The 14,300-nt window shown below is 42.3% G+C and overlaps 5 protein-coding genes across 5 annotated transcripts; 2 read left to right on the top strand and 3 right to left on the bottom strand.

Annotated features, from left to right (window-relative positions):
- Positions 1–147: 147 nt before the first annotated feature.
- ATC70_009028 (uncharacterized protein) lies at positions 148–1,652 on the bottom strand (the record flags this gene model as incomplete). The annotated part of the gene is made up of 8 exons (XM_064828269.1): positions 148–488; positions 545–693; positions 751–923; positions 989–996; positions 1,059–1,208; positions 1,265–1,424; positions 1,487–1,497; positions 1,562–1,652. The coding sequence occupies 8 exons, from the start codon at positions 1,650–1,652 to the stop codon at positions 148–150; spliced, it is 1,083 nt and encodes a 360-aa protein (XP_064685471.1).
- A 1,806-nt stretch (positions 1,653–3,458) lies between these two features.
- Positions 3,459–8,040, top strand: ATC70_009027 (uncharacterized protein; the record flags this gene model as incomplete). Its single annotated transcript, XM_064828268.1, has 16 exons — positions 3,459–4,137; positions 4,194–4,399; positions 4,451–4,477; positions 4,537–5,344; positions 5,399–5,469; positions 5,524–5,535; positions 5,584–5,811; positions 5,867–6,112; positions 6,167–6,376; positions 6,425–6,500; positions 6,553–6,730; positions 6,788–7,230; positions 7,291–7,306; positions 7,374–7,458; positions 7,522–7,762; positions 7,823–8,040. The coding sequence occupies 16 exons, from the start codon at positions 3,459–3,461 to the stop codon at positions 8,038–8,040; spliced, it is 3,744 nt and encodes a 1,247-aa protein (XP_064685470.1).
- Positions 8,041–8,189: 149 nt separating this feature from the next.
- On the top strand, positions 8,190–11,755 carry ATC70_009026 (uncharacterized protein; the record flags this gene model as incomplete). Its single annotated transcript, XM_064828267.1, has 6 exons — positions 8,190–8,849; positions 8,907–9,115; positions 9,172–9,445; positions 9,525–9,626; positions 9,748–10,594; positions 10,644–11,755. The coding sequence occupies 6 exons, from the start codon at positions 8,190–8,192 to the stop codon at positions 11,753–11,755; spliced, it is 3,204 nt and encodes a 1,067-aa protein (XP_064685469.1).
- Positions 11,756–12,312: 557 nt separating this feature from the next.
- ATC70_009025 (DNA-directed RNA polymerase III subunit RPC9) lies at positions 12,313–13,164 on the bottom strand (the record flags this gene model as incomplete). The annotated part of the gene is made up of 2 exons (XM_064828266.1): positions 12,313–12,744; positions 12,808–13,164. 2 exons carry the CDS (start codon positions 13,162–13,164, stop codon positions 12,313–12,315), a joined length of 789 nt encoding a protein of 262 aa, XP_064685468.1.
- Positions 13,165–13,354: 190 nt separating this feature from the next.
- CMK2_2 (Calmodulin-dependent protein kinase cmk2) lies at positions 13,355–14,061 on the bottom strand (the record flags this gene model as incomplete). The annotated part of the gene is made up of 4 exons (XM_064828265.1): positions 13,355–13,432; positions 13,498–13,640; positions 13,701–13,886; positions 13,944–14,061. The coding sequence occupies 4 exons, from the start codon at positions 14,059–14,061 to the stop codon at positions 13,355–13,357; spliced, it is 525 nt and encodes a 174-aa protein (XP_064685467.1).
- Positions 14,062–14,300: the final 239 nt, after the last annotated feature.

The raw sequence follows: 14,300 nt of genomic DNA, 5'->3' as shown, positions 1-14,300 counted from the left end.
AGCATTTTCTGAGCATCAGGGGATCAACATCTCCTTAGTATAAATACGCTCTCCTTGAACCCAAACGAATCAATACGCACCCGGAATCGTTTCAATTGGGTTCTTGAGAAACAACAAACAATCTGTTTCATCGCAATCTGTTTATGTTTATTGTTGTTTTTCTGTGTCCAAAACTTGTTCTATGCCTTCGTTCACGGGCTTGATCTCTTTTTCTGCTTCCTTGACCTCGTCACCGGTGGCTCGACTCTTGCTTGCAGATGACATGAGCTGTTTGTGTCGCAACTGATAAGATAATCGAACCAAATCTACGGCCTTCTTGAAGGTACGACGAGCGTTGAAGTTGTGGCGCACAGTAGGTAACAGATCTTGTTGTTGCTGTTGTTGTTTGCTATCATTATTTGAGCTCAACCAAGGATGAGCCAATGCCTGGTGTGCAGTAATGCGCTCTTCGGGGTTGATGGTCAAGCAACGTTGAATGAAGAATTTAGCTTGTTGAGAGCAGTTAGGATTGGATGTGTACATGTATTACTGGCGTATAGCTTACCTTTGTCACTGACTTCAGACCAGTATTCTTCATGGAAATGATACTCTGCCCTTGTGATGGCATTCATTTCTTCAATGCTGTTTTCTCCTTCAAACGGTGTATATCCACACAATAAAAAGTATGCAATCACGCCAATGGCCCACATATCACTTGCAGAGGAACCTTTAGTAACCGACGGTTTAAAGCCAATGCCATGCCACACTTACACTGGTTTGCCATGGCCTACTCTTTTGAAGATTTCAGGGGCCATGTATCCTGGAGTTCCACAAGTAGTCCTCAAAACATCAAATTTGTCACTGTCGATGATTCTAGACAGGCCAAAGTCAGCTATCAACAGGTCAGAATCTGGGTCGGTTGTACGGAAGATGAGATTCTCGGGCTAAGGAAGATGCCATTGTAACGATTTGATTAAGCTCTGCCTATTTTCCGTGTATCTCGCTTTACCTTTAAATCTATGCATCGTTAATATCAGATACCCATGTCTATATGCCTGAATCGTCAACTGGGTAATTACCTCTGTGCACCACACCATTATCATGCAAATAGGCAACAGCATCACACACTGTTCGGATGATATTGGCAGCATCTTGCTCTGTGTAGCTGCCCTTCTGGCAGATACGGTCGAACAATTCACCGCCCAATGCTAAATCAGTTACCAAATACACTATACAAGCATGTTAATGCTGCTACTGTCCCCCATGGCAAGACAAGATAGATTACAATTGTTCATCGTTTCAAAGTAGTCGACCAAGCTCAGTATGTTCTTGTGACCTTCAGACACTTTGCGAAGAATGCTAATCTCGTTACGAATCATGTGCTCACGCCCCTCCATCAGTTTCTTGCTAATCACTTTGACAGCGTAAAATTTCTTGGTGTCCACCTGGATTTCACAGGATGTAACCATTAATGCGCTATCCATGGACATGTGCGTTACACACTTACGTGCATCGCCTCTGTGTAATAAGACAAACACAATTGAGCCCAACAGGATGAAGCAAACTTAAAATCTCACATTACCTTTCACAGTTGCATAAGTGCCATTGCCAAGCACCTTTCCAGTTTTATATTTGCAAGGTACAGTTACGGGAGGCTTCTTTGCTGTCGTCATGATATTATGCTATGTGTATAACCTATATTGGTGATAAAAAGAGAGAGAGAGAGAGAGAGAGAGAGAGAGAGAAAAGATGATGCATTCAATTTGCAAGACACTTTTGCCACATAAAACGCTACATCAATCATTCACTGAGATGTAAATAAAAAGGGTTTTTGTTTCAAAAATTAAAACAAAACGATGCTCATTGTTCAAGCATTTCATGAAATGTCTACATTGTCATCATTTAAAAAAAAGTGGGAGAGTAGGTGGTCCCTGAGTTTCTCTGCTATTTGGAATTACTATCAGAGTAAGCCTTCCCCTGTTCCATAAGGTAGATATACAATCCAACCATCGGGATGATATAATCTACAATTGTTTCATTTTCTAAACCGAGTTTCGAATTTGCTGATCCTTGGTTTTACCTGTAGATTGGTCATGACCACACTTGAATTGTCAAATGGATTTTTGAATGGCAGTTTTGCATTTCCATTAGAGCAATAGGTTACAATTAAAGTCATCTGGTCTGAATAGGAAGACGTAACACAGGCAAAAAAAAAGAGTAGTTATACTAAGCTATAGCGCTATTCAACTAGCCGATCTATCTCGCTACGCTTGATGTCGGCGTCGCCCTGCGCGACTTTTCTGAGATATTGTCATTGCAAAAGACACCTTCATGAGGCAAAGCTCCCCCCCCCAAAAAAAAGTATTTGCGTTAAGCAACTGTCCTTTCAATTCCATGATCCCCATTTCATCAGCATCGCAATCATCATTGTCATCAACAGAAAGGCATTCAGGTCAGCCAGCAGCAATACTGCCGCCAAAATTGATTCACACTCAGCTTATTTTTGTTTGCTCAAGATTGGACAGATTTCATTTTTTTTTCGACTTCTTTAATCTATTCTCTGATGTTCGACTATGTAAATTGTGATGATCACCCTGCGCTTCCTAATACATTCTTGAAGTACTTTTCAAGGCGCTTCCAATGGTGTTGATTGTAATAGGTGTTTTGGCTGAACTTATTGAGCGATTTAATAAAATATGAAATATGGTTTTTAGCGAAAATAACCATATTTTGCATATGAAAGCCTCATCAAAGTGGTTTCAGAGGTTGCTTTGGATCGAGAGAAACATTTTCATATAATATATACCATAGTAAAAGTGTTCGCTATTGGGGTCTAAAACGCGACCGTTTGATTTTCGATGAAAATCATGAGGTATCACTCATGGTTTTTGATGGATTTTTGACGATCCCAAAAAAGTTGAGCAAAGGTGTCATACAGTTGCTGCCAGATGAGAGTAATAGTTTGGTACTAGTCTGGCGACCTGAATCGGCTTCTAGCGCGAGAAATCACTGCTTAAATGCACCCTAATTTCGCTGTGTTTCGCAAATTATTGAATAGTAAGAGGCAATGTAAGTGTGTGTTCTGCCTGTATATTATTTGTTTTCATTGATACAGACGCGGCGCATTGTAAAAGAGACAAATCGACGATTACAGTCCTTTTCTGGAGGCTTCTCACTGAGAAGGAGTATAATTTAATGGGATACATCACCGGCTCTAGGACTCTTGTCACAAGTCGCCCATGATTTACTCAAATCCGATTATTGTTGCGTACGTGAGTGCAGCATAATTTCTTTTTTGAGCTTATTGTTGATATTGTTACAAATAAAGCGTGGCTCAGAGAGAGTACTTACCTTTTGTGCAGTCGGAACGGAGTCAAATCAACCAGCCTCACTGTACATCATACACCCCTCAAATATAGTAAGAGCTGCCCTTTTTCTCTTTCCTGCACACTTTTTATTTTGTTTCATATTCATATAAGATGTCGCATCCCATTTCTACCAATATGGAATATTTCAAAAAGGTCCACCCCCTCCACAACAGCAACAGCCATCATCACCATCATCATCATCATCATGGCACCAAAACGTCATATTACGAGCGAGGAGGATACGAGGAAGATGATGAACATAGTGACTTTGTCGATGACGAACGTAGCGATACAGAGGAAGAGGCAGCAGAAACAGCAGCGAGTAAATGGCACTCTATTTTTCGTCGCATGTCCATCAACATTCAAAGAGATGAAGGCACACCAGATAAAGACATTGCATCAGGAACGGCCGCCAATCCATCGGATCATGAAAGAACGTTGATGCTGAATATACCGCATAGCGATGGCAGTGAAGTGTGTGAAACGTTCGAGGACGATACACTGCCCACAGTCGAGCAGGTTGCAGTGGATTGTGTGAATGCACAGGACCCTCCTTATACACGCTATTTTGAGAATCCCTTCGAGTCAGATTCCACCTCGACAGATGATACAATGTATGTGGCTGCCACGGCAAATGAGATGAAGCAATTGCAAGTGCATCCGCTAAGCCATGCTCCAGCAGCCACAAATGGTGGTGGTCATGGTTTAGTGGTGCCAGAAAAGAAAAAGGTACATGGTGCCATGTTCACATCCACGCCTGACAGCGCGATGAAAAATGATGCACCACAAGGTAAGCATCACACACTTCTTTTAGCCATCCACTCATCATTGTGTTGCTTATCACAGTAGCAGCTAGCAACAAGGCAAAGATGCAGTGGGCAAAAACCTTTGAAAAGATCAAGGTCGTCAACAGTTTGGGCGGCAATAATCAAAGAAGATCCAGCTCGGCACACTATACAACTACAAGACAGCCATTAGCACCTTACTATCCATCTGCATTTACACCTGGCTATCTCTCACTAATGTGCAGAGACGAGCATGGCAGAAAAGCAGTAAGTTAGAATGGCAGAACAATGGATCAAGCGCTGACAGATGAGCACTAGCCTCCGATATTGTTTGACGCCTTGAATGTAAGCATCATTATGATGAAAGCTTACGAGAGACACGTATATTTACCGCGACGCAATAGGTGTCTATTACGGATTCCGAGATTGACCACAGCGCCATTCATCGATTATGGACATTTCGCATCGAGCTTCAGTATGGAGAAATCAAATGGGTGATCAACCGCACCATCATTGAATTCTACAACCTTCATCTGACACTCAAGTTTAAATACATTTCTGGTTTTATTTCAGAGCCTCCGCCTTCGTTTCCCAGTCAATTAGCACATCTTACAAATGCAGCCTTGACGTCCATGCGTATAGCTCGAGAGGAAGAAGACGGTGTCTGGCGAGACGTTGCACTCAAACGCCGAGATGCGCTGGAAGTGTATCTCAAGGCGCTGATTCAGGGAGCCAGCATGCTTGTCAACTATGAACTGTGCGAATTCCTAGAGTTGAGTGCCATCTCGATTGTCAAGGATATGGGCTGGAAGGGCAAAGAAGGCTACCTGGAGTACAACTTGAATCCATCTTCTATGAGGCTGTTCCGCTGGCATCGATGGCAGAAGGAATGGCTGATTCTGCGTGATTCGTACATTGCATTCTGTAAAGACATTGGATCAACAGCTCCTGCGGATGTTCTCCTGTTTGATAAACACCTCAAAGTAGTACGAACGCAGAGCACGTTTGGATCCATTCATCAAACCCATTTCATCATATCAAATTCATCCAGACGAATCGAGGTCAAGGCACCCACTTCCAAGCACATTGAAGAGTGGATAGAGAACTTGGATAAGGTGCAGAAAGAGTCTCCATGGATTATGAATCACCGGTTTGGGTCGTATGCTCCAGTCAGAGAAAATGCAAAGGCCAAGTGGTTTGTAGATGGGCACGGTAGGTAGTCTGGCTGTCTAGGGTAGCAGCATGCACTGACAGAAGATGGGCTAGATTATTTTGAAGCAGTGGCTCAAGCGATTTTATCAGCCAAGTCAGAGATATACATTGAAGATTGGTGGCTAGTAAGTGTATCTGCGTTGATCATGTACAAGTTACTCACCTTCATACTCGGGTAGAGCCCCCAACTGGTAGTGTATAACATGCCTCTTATGCCTATCGAAACTAACATTGAGTAGTATTTGCGTCGGCCATCCAAAGGTAATGAGGAATACCGTCTGGATAGACTCTTGAAGAGAAAAGCTTGCGAGGGAGTGATGATTTACATTGTGATTTACAAGAATGTATCTGTTGCTCTGCCACTGGATTCTCAGCACACACGAGACTGGATGCACCACGTCCATCCCAACATCATTGTGCAAAGACATGCGAACCTTACCTCTTCACCCTTCTGGGCTCACCACGAGGTATACTGTCTGTTAGTCTTGGCCATTTTCATTGTCTCAACTCTCGTTCCCGTAGAAAATTCTGGTTGTTGATTATAGACTTGCGTTTGTGGGCGGATTGGATCTATGCTTTGGCCGTTACGATACGTCCAAGCACGATTTAACAGACTACAAGTCATCTGACGAAAAGGAGGTGTTTCCCGGCCAAGATTACTCCAACCCAAGAATTAAGGACTTTCATAAAGTGAGCCAGTATGACATGGAACTGATTGATAAGCAATGTGCGCCCAGAATGCCTTGGCATGACATTCACACAGCAATGGTATGTGTTGCAGATGTGTCATTATACAAGGTTTATAAAGTAACACTCTTTCAGATTGGGCCACCTGCAAGGGACATAGCACGCCATTTCATACAGAGATGGAACTTTATCAAGTCCAATCGAGCCAAGGAAAGAAGCGAAGTGCCCTTCTTGCTCCCCAAAGGCGAATACGTGGCTGCCAGAGATGAGACCAAGTTTAAGGGAACATGCCGAATTCAAGTATTGAGAAGCAGCGCTGAATGGAGTCTGGGTATTACTAGAGAAGTAGGTGCATTGCTTCACGGACGCATACATGTACTAATTTATACATAGTATTCCATTTACAGTGCTTACATGGAGTGTATTTTCAAAGCAAAGCACTTTATATACATTGAGAACCAGTTCTTCAGTAGGTGGCCCTTTTCAACTCACAGCACATTTTTTTTGACAGTGACACATAGTAACGACAACAAGCCCTCATGACAAGCTCATCAAGAACAAGATTGGACAAGCCATTGTAGAGAGAATCAAACGAGCACATCGGGAGAAACAGAAATTTAGAGTGATTGTAGTCATCCCAATAGCGCCTGGGTTTGAGGGTGATTTCATTCAAGTCGATCGTAAATCGATGCCATTGAGGTTTTGTATTTCAGGGGAGACATATGAAACAGCCAGCGCGCTAACAGCACAAAATAGATCCGTAGCGCAATATCAGTATCGATCCATTTCACGTGGAAAGTACTCTGTATTTGAACAGTTACGCAAAGCCAACGTCCCGATCAAGGATTACATTGGCTTCTACAGTCTTCGAAACTGGGGAAAAGTCAAGAAATCCACGCCTAAGCCTGTACCCATCATGAAAGATGAGTTTGGTCAAATCATCCCGCCTCCGCCCCCGCCGCCACCACCACCACCACCTCCACCTCCACCACTTCAACCTCGCAGCAAAAGAAGGATAAGGCCTCGATCATCTAGTCAGAACAAGTCAAACGAGGATTTCCAGCAGCAACTGCAATTAGAGCGTGCCTTGTTGGAGCAACAGCAGTACAATGATGGCCGCATGGATTTTGTGACGGAACAAGTTTACATCCATACGAAATTGATGATAGTGGATGACAGAACTGTGATTTGCGGCTCAGGTAAATGGATGCCAAACATGTTGCACTGTTATAGGAATTAAACTGTTATCATTCAATTAGCCAATCTGAACGACAGGTACTTTGTGAGATTGGCTCGTCAGCCCAAACAATAAGGTTAATTTCATTGTTTTACCTACACGCAGGTCTCAGTTGGGAAATCGGGATTCAGAGATTGCTGTGGTCATTGAGGACACAGATTTAGTGGATTCTCGGATGAATGGACAACCAGTAAAGTATCCTGTTTGATAAGCATGCTGCGACGGTTCGATTAAACTCACTTGGACACAATAGTACAAGGCATCGAAATACGCATTGACACTACGCATGCAGCTCTTTAAAGAGCACTTGGGGCTGCTCAATGTGCAATCTAGCAATGAATATCACGTAGACGGCTATAGAGACATGAAGAGAGAGGATGTTGTGGTCATGGACCCGTTGCATGATGAGTTTTATTACGATATTTGGAACAAGACTGCTGAGAAGAATACGTTGGTGTATAGAGATGTATTCAGATGTGTACCTGATGATACAGGTAAGAACATACTCACTTGTACTCAATGAATGACGCCAGTAAATTACTTGTATTATATAGTGCATTCTGTTGAGCAGCATCGTCAATTTGTACCAGATCCAACGCGTGTTTTACCTGGACATGTAGCAGAACCATGGAACCGCACCAACGAACAGATCCAAGCAAAACTAGATGATATTCAAGGGCATTTGGTTGAGTTTCCTACTGAATACCTCAAGAATATCAGTATGACAGCATCTGTCATGCAAGAAGCAGTTCCTCCTATCGTATTTACTTGAGCCTATTATTCTCCTTATCAATAAATAATAACGAATATGGTTGCTGGGTATTTGCAATAAAGTTTACTAGACTCCCTCTCCTTCTTCAAGTATAAAGAAGTGATACTTTATCTGATCCTTTCCTTTTCTTTCCCTTCTGTACACACACCATGTTGAAAAACGTCAAAAAAGATAAACCGTTCCAATATCTGGCACATGTATCTGCGCGTAATCCATTCGAAATGATGGTCGCCATATTCATAGCATGCTCAATCTCCTATCTCTACCTCACAAACACGTACAACAAAGGGTTGCATGACATGGTATCCATTCATCCCAGTTCCTATTACCATAGCAACCACCTAACAAATCACCATGGAAACGACGACGACAAGAGTGTCATTCTCAAGCAGCTGATATTACATCACCATAAAGACATGATGACCAAAGATGCCCTTCAATCTGTCCTTTCATTCCAACAATTGCTTGCACGAGACATCTCTGAATTCTGTTATCGTAATGAGGATAATAATTGCGTTATCAAAAGTCCCTTGAACTTTTGGAATAACAGCATTGCCAAATTAAATGCAGATAGAAATGTCAAGTCAACCATCAACCAGCAGCATGATCAAAGCCACTATTTCCTGATGAATCATCACAACAATTATGCAGATGCTGTCGTGCTATCTTTTGTATTTGATGGATCGCAGCAGGAGCGAGTCAATCAATGGGAGCACAATATTGCTAAATTGGGTCGTATCTTTAGCCATCAATCAAAACAACCAACCTACATAGCAATGGTTTTCGATCACGCCAAGAGACTATATAAGGTATGTTTCATTGTCTGGAAAGAAGCTTCACAATTGAAATGTCCATTATTAAAATAGACCTCAAATCCTGTGGACCTGTTTCTTTTGGCCGGTGGCTATATCCTCATGTCCATGACCTTGATCAATCTCTTTTACAGTCTGCGAAAAGTGGTAGGATCATACTGCGTTATTGGATCAGCTGTTATTTTGAATGGCATATGTGCGCTTGTGTTTGGTCTAACTGTCATGAAGTTATTGCAAGTCAACATAACACCCGCCCTGCTACTGTAGGTCCATTGCTATGATTCGCAAACTGACATGTGCTTATTGCTTTATCACTTAGTGAATCGCTGCCTTTTCTCGTTATTGCCATTGGATTTGAACGACACATCAAGTACACGAAATCGATCTTGAGTAACACAAACAATAACAACGACAACTCCGTTTCCATGATGCTCGCTTGGGATTGTTTCACTGAAATCACCATCTTTTGTCTTGGTGCCAAATCTGGTATTAGCGGGCTCAGGGAGTTTTGCTGGTTGAGTGCTTGTTTATTGGCATTTGATTTTGTCCTCCTTTGCACTTGGTACACAGCCGTATTGACTTTAAAACTGGAGGTAATTGGCCTTGTGTTTCATAAATTTGGAAGAGGATGTTCAGTTTGTGTAATGATGATTTATATTGTGTTATTCTTAGCTGAATCGATTCAATACTGCAGACGAGATCAAGCACCAGCCAAGCAACCAGAGTAGTACGTCTGTTTGGCACTGGATCTTGCAAAAGACGAAGCTGTTCATGGTAAAGTATGCAAGATTGGATGGGGTTTTACTCTCTGGACCATCAAACATTTGAAAAATTTTTCTTCTCTATTGATTACAGTTTAACTAACCGCGCCAATTACAAAATTTGGCTTCATTAGATTGTAGGCTTTATAGGAATGCATATCTTTAAAGTTTGCTCCACTTTCCAACAAAAACCTCTTTCATTCACTACTCTAGATAATAGTCAGCCAACTATCGCATTTGTATTATCTGAACTACTCGATAAGCAACAACTCGTCAAAGTATTTCCAAATCAGTATTTCTATGCTGTAATATCACCATCTACTACTACTTTTTCCACATCCTCTTTATTTCAACAATATCAACTTTATTACATTATGATCAAGCCCTTTGAGAGCCTATTCGACATTTACGCTGTCTATATTCAACATCCCATTATATCCAAATGGCTGACTATTGCTCTCTGTGTCTCCCTATTCCTGAATACCTATCTGTTCAATGTGGCAAAACAACAACCAAAAGTAGTGGTACAAAAAGTTATTGAAAAGGTCCAAGTACCTGTGCAGGTTCCAGTCGCCAAGAAGGAAAGGAAAATCTCCTCCTCGTCTCCATCCGTAGCCATGGCAACCAAAAAGTCGCATCAACATCACCATCACCAACAGCAGCAGCAGCAGCATCACCATTCTGATATCGTACGCCCCTTGGATGAAGTGTTCAGTTTGATTGGTACTCCTGAGGTATTGACAGACGAAGAGATTATCTCTGTTGTTCAAAGTGGAAAGATGGCTGCCTACGCGCTTGAAAAGGTATTGGGTGATTTTGAACGCGCTGTGCACATTCGAAGAGCTTTGGTTTCGCGTGATTCTATCACAAAGTCGCTGGAAGGTAGCTTGCTTCCTGTCAAGAACTATCACTATGACAAGGTAATGGGTGCATGTTGTGAAAACGTGATTGGTTATATGCCTATTCCAGTCGGTGTAGCAGGTAAACAGACAAACATGCAAACATGACAAGTGTATTGACAGTGGCACAGGTCCATTGAACATTGATGGCGATCTGATTCATATTCCCATGGCTACTACAGAAGGTTGTTTGGTTGCTTCAGCTGCTCGAGGCTGCAAGGCCATCAATGCTGGTGGAGGAGCTACTACTATCGTTACTGCAGATGGCATGACCCGTGGACCCTGTGTTGAATTCCCAAACATTCTTCGTGCAGCCGATTGTAAGCGTTGGATTGAACAAGAAGGAGAAAAGGTAGTGACCGAGGCATTCAATTCTACGTCTCGTTTTGCTCGTGTTCGTAAATTGAAGGTTGCTCTTGCTGGTCGTTTAATGTACATTCGATTTTCTACCACTACTGGTGACGCTATGGGTATGAATATGATCTCAAAGGGCTGTGAAAAGGCATTATCCAAGATTGCAGAGAGATATCCTGACATGCAAATCATTTCTCTTTCTGGCAACTACTGTACTGACAAGAAGCCTGCTGCTATCAATTGGATTGAAGGTCGTGGCAAGTCTGTTGTCGCTGAGGCTGTTATTCCCGGCGCTGTCGTTGAGAAGGTTCTCAAAACCACTGTCGCTGCTCTTGTGGAATTGAACATTTCCAAGAATTTGGTCGGTTCTGCCATGGCTGGCTCTGTGGGTGGATTCAATGCGCATGCTGCCAACATTTTGACCGCCATTTATCTCGCTACAGGCCAAGATCCCGCACAAAATGTCGAGAGTTCTAATTGTATTACGTTGATGAAGGCTGTCAACAACGACAAGGATCTCAACATTTCTTGTACTATGCCCTGTATTGAGGTGGGCACCATTGGTGGCGGCACTATTTTACCCCCTCAACAAGCTATGCTGGATTTCCTTGGTGTACGTGGCCCTCATCCCACTGAGCCTGGAGCCAATGCTCGCCGTCTTGCTCGTGTTATCTGTGCCTCTGTGATGGCTGGTGAGCTTTCTCTCTGTGCTGCTTTAGCCGCAGGACATTTGGTCAAGGCACATATGGCTCATAATCGTAACACTGCTTCGGCCGCTACCGCTGCCGCTGCACCCTCTATTGCCGCTTCCGTCATTCAGGCTTCTACTCCTCCTGCTACTCCAGTTGAGAAGGAAGATCCAATTCCTGGAAGTTGTATCAAATCATAGACTGTCTTTTTAATCATATACAAACCCTCAAAAAATATTCTATTTCTTGCATCTCACTCTTTTTTTTTTTTTTTTTTTACTATTCCTTTTTGCTTATTAAACTACAACTCATAAAAAACAATAAACACCACTAATAATGTTCACATTCCATCCATCCCAAGGTACCACAATGACACTTTCATTTGGGATTTAGGTTTGTATCACATTTGATGAAGAGGAGTTCTGGTCATTCTAGAACGAGCGCGCAAATCTTATAGCCAACAATCGAGATTCAGCATGAATGGGCCATAGAGCAAAAATAGCTTCATTCAACTGATATCTGTTGTGCCTTCTTCAAGGCTCATGGTGCAAAGTATGACAGTCAAGCAGCACGATTTCTGAGGTGATACGACCATCCCCCTTTAACTGACAGGAAGCACATTGGCTTGGCAAAGCACTAGATCCTTTCTTATTACGGCTACCAGCCACCCGATGATGCCTTTAAGCACTTTCATTATAATAATAATCGATAGTAGCCAAACAACGCTTGATCAAGGGCATAAAACATAGTTATTTATTTAATTTCTTCGTGGTGGCATTGCTGTTGGCACAATGTCGTTTACAGTTTTCTTTCTTGTTTTGCCCTCTTCCTTGGGTCCATCAAATTCTAGCTGTGTATGCCCATCCCAATCTTGCACAGTGATCGACGGTAAATGCTCTGGTTGCTCTGTTCCTCGAGAGCACACAATGGATATAGCCTTTTGTTGTTTCTTGATCTCCATCTTTTCCTTGTGAATTGCCTCTAATTCCAACTCGTCATCGTCAAGCTCATAGTCTGAGATCTCGGCTGCGTGCATCAAATCGGATGCAAGCACGGCTTGATTTGGCGCATCTTCTTCAATCTGCTCCCAACCATCAAATGGCGAACCTGGTGGTGAGATAAGCAAATTGCGTTGAAATTGTGGCACTTGTAATGAGGTAGATTTTGGATCTACATTGATTGCGAAATGCTGATTGTATGACATGCATGAGAAGTCTCGTTATCAGATCGGTGGATAATTCGCATATATTACCTGTCCGTAGTACACTCGAAGCATCAATACCACGTTTCCAGCATCTTTCCACACTTGTTCCGTATCGCCATCTACTTTGGCGTATGTGACAATCTCGGGAAAAGGCTCTCTTTCTCTGTATATGATAGAGTGTCTATCCAATGCTTGCTTTGCTTTCATGGCATGCGCAGTTTCTTGGAATATAATCATCAGTCTTCGAAATCCTTTCATTGGGACAAACGTATATATCGGGCCAAACTCTGCAAATGCGTCATGGAGTGTTAGCAGAGCATCATCACAGTCAAAGAAGTTTGCTGGCACGTCTGGTATCAAGAGTGTGTTTGTTGCTATAGACTCTGCTTTGCGAAAATGGTCCATGATGTGAAGATGAAACAGAAGAGAAAGAACGAGAAAATAAAATAGCTGAGAAAGGCATATCGTCACTGCTTTTATTCCCTCTGGCTTTGGTATTACATTCACAATGCATTGATTTGAGAAATTCAGTCTTTGTTGTATACATGTATCTAACAGCAATAATAATAAAAATACAATAATATCGTTGAAATATCTATTCAATGTCGACACCAGTGGCGGATGCGGCTGCTGCTTCAGGAGTCTCTGCTTGTTGACCTTCCATTGCCTTTTGCTAAAATGCCACGAATAACGCTCAGATCAACATGTCCTTCCCAATCCAGCTCCACAGTTACTTACCTCAATAGCCAAAATAGTAGTGATAGTGGTGAATACAGGCTCAGGAATAGTCTTTTGGTAGATCATCACCAACTCCATAGGAGCAGGATATACCTTGAGTGCCTTGTAGAAGGGCAAAACAGCTTCATCATAATAAGAAGGACCTAAATAATGCCATATAAGTACCAAGAGGCTGTGTACCGCTAAAGCAGATTCCCTCATACCTTTTCCACACAAAGCTTCACCAGCAGCAACTTGTTCCATGAAATACTTTTCCTTTGCTTCAGCAGAAGTGGGCAACTCTTCCCTTGAGCATTCAACAATGACTCTTTCAATCAACTTTAATCTGGACTCCTTCTCATCCTTCTCGGCCTCCTTTGATGCCTTTGCGGCTTGCTTACGCTCACGTCCTGGTGGCTAGATGTTGGTTTTTCTACCTCTCGTTACCCCATGTTCTCGGCACTTACTCAATTGTTTTCTGAATTCAGGATTGCTACGTCTCTTTGAATCAAAGTAGATCAAATAACCAAGACCGAGAGAAGCGACGACACCAGTAGTGATTAAAGCAATAGTGGAGTTCTTCATAGTATATATAAAAATTGGAATGAAAGAAGAAGGAAAGAAAAATATTTTATTTTATTTTCTTTTATTGTAGTAGAGCCCTGGTGGTTGTGCTCACTACTGCTGATAAGGAAAAATATTTTTTTCCCTGCTACAGGCAGCATTTGTGCGGTTGGTGAATCGTAAATGTCATGAGCGATGTGTCATTCCATTTCTTAAATCAAACATCACGGCAGATTCCAATCAGCATGCGCTTTCAATGC

This window comes from Mucor velutinosus (genome assembly GCF_035048745.1).
Source record: "Mucor velutinosus strain NIH1002 chromosome Unknown tig00001563, whole genome shotgun sequence".
NCBI lineage: Eukaryota > Fungi > Mucoromycota > Mucoromycetes > Mucorales > Mucoraceae > Mucor > Mucor velutinosus.
The sequence above is the reverse complement of the archived record's forward strand: the minus strand, read 5'-3'. Positions and strand labels throughout refer to the sequence as shown.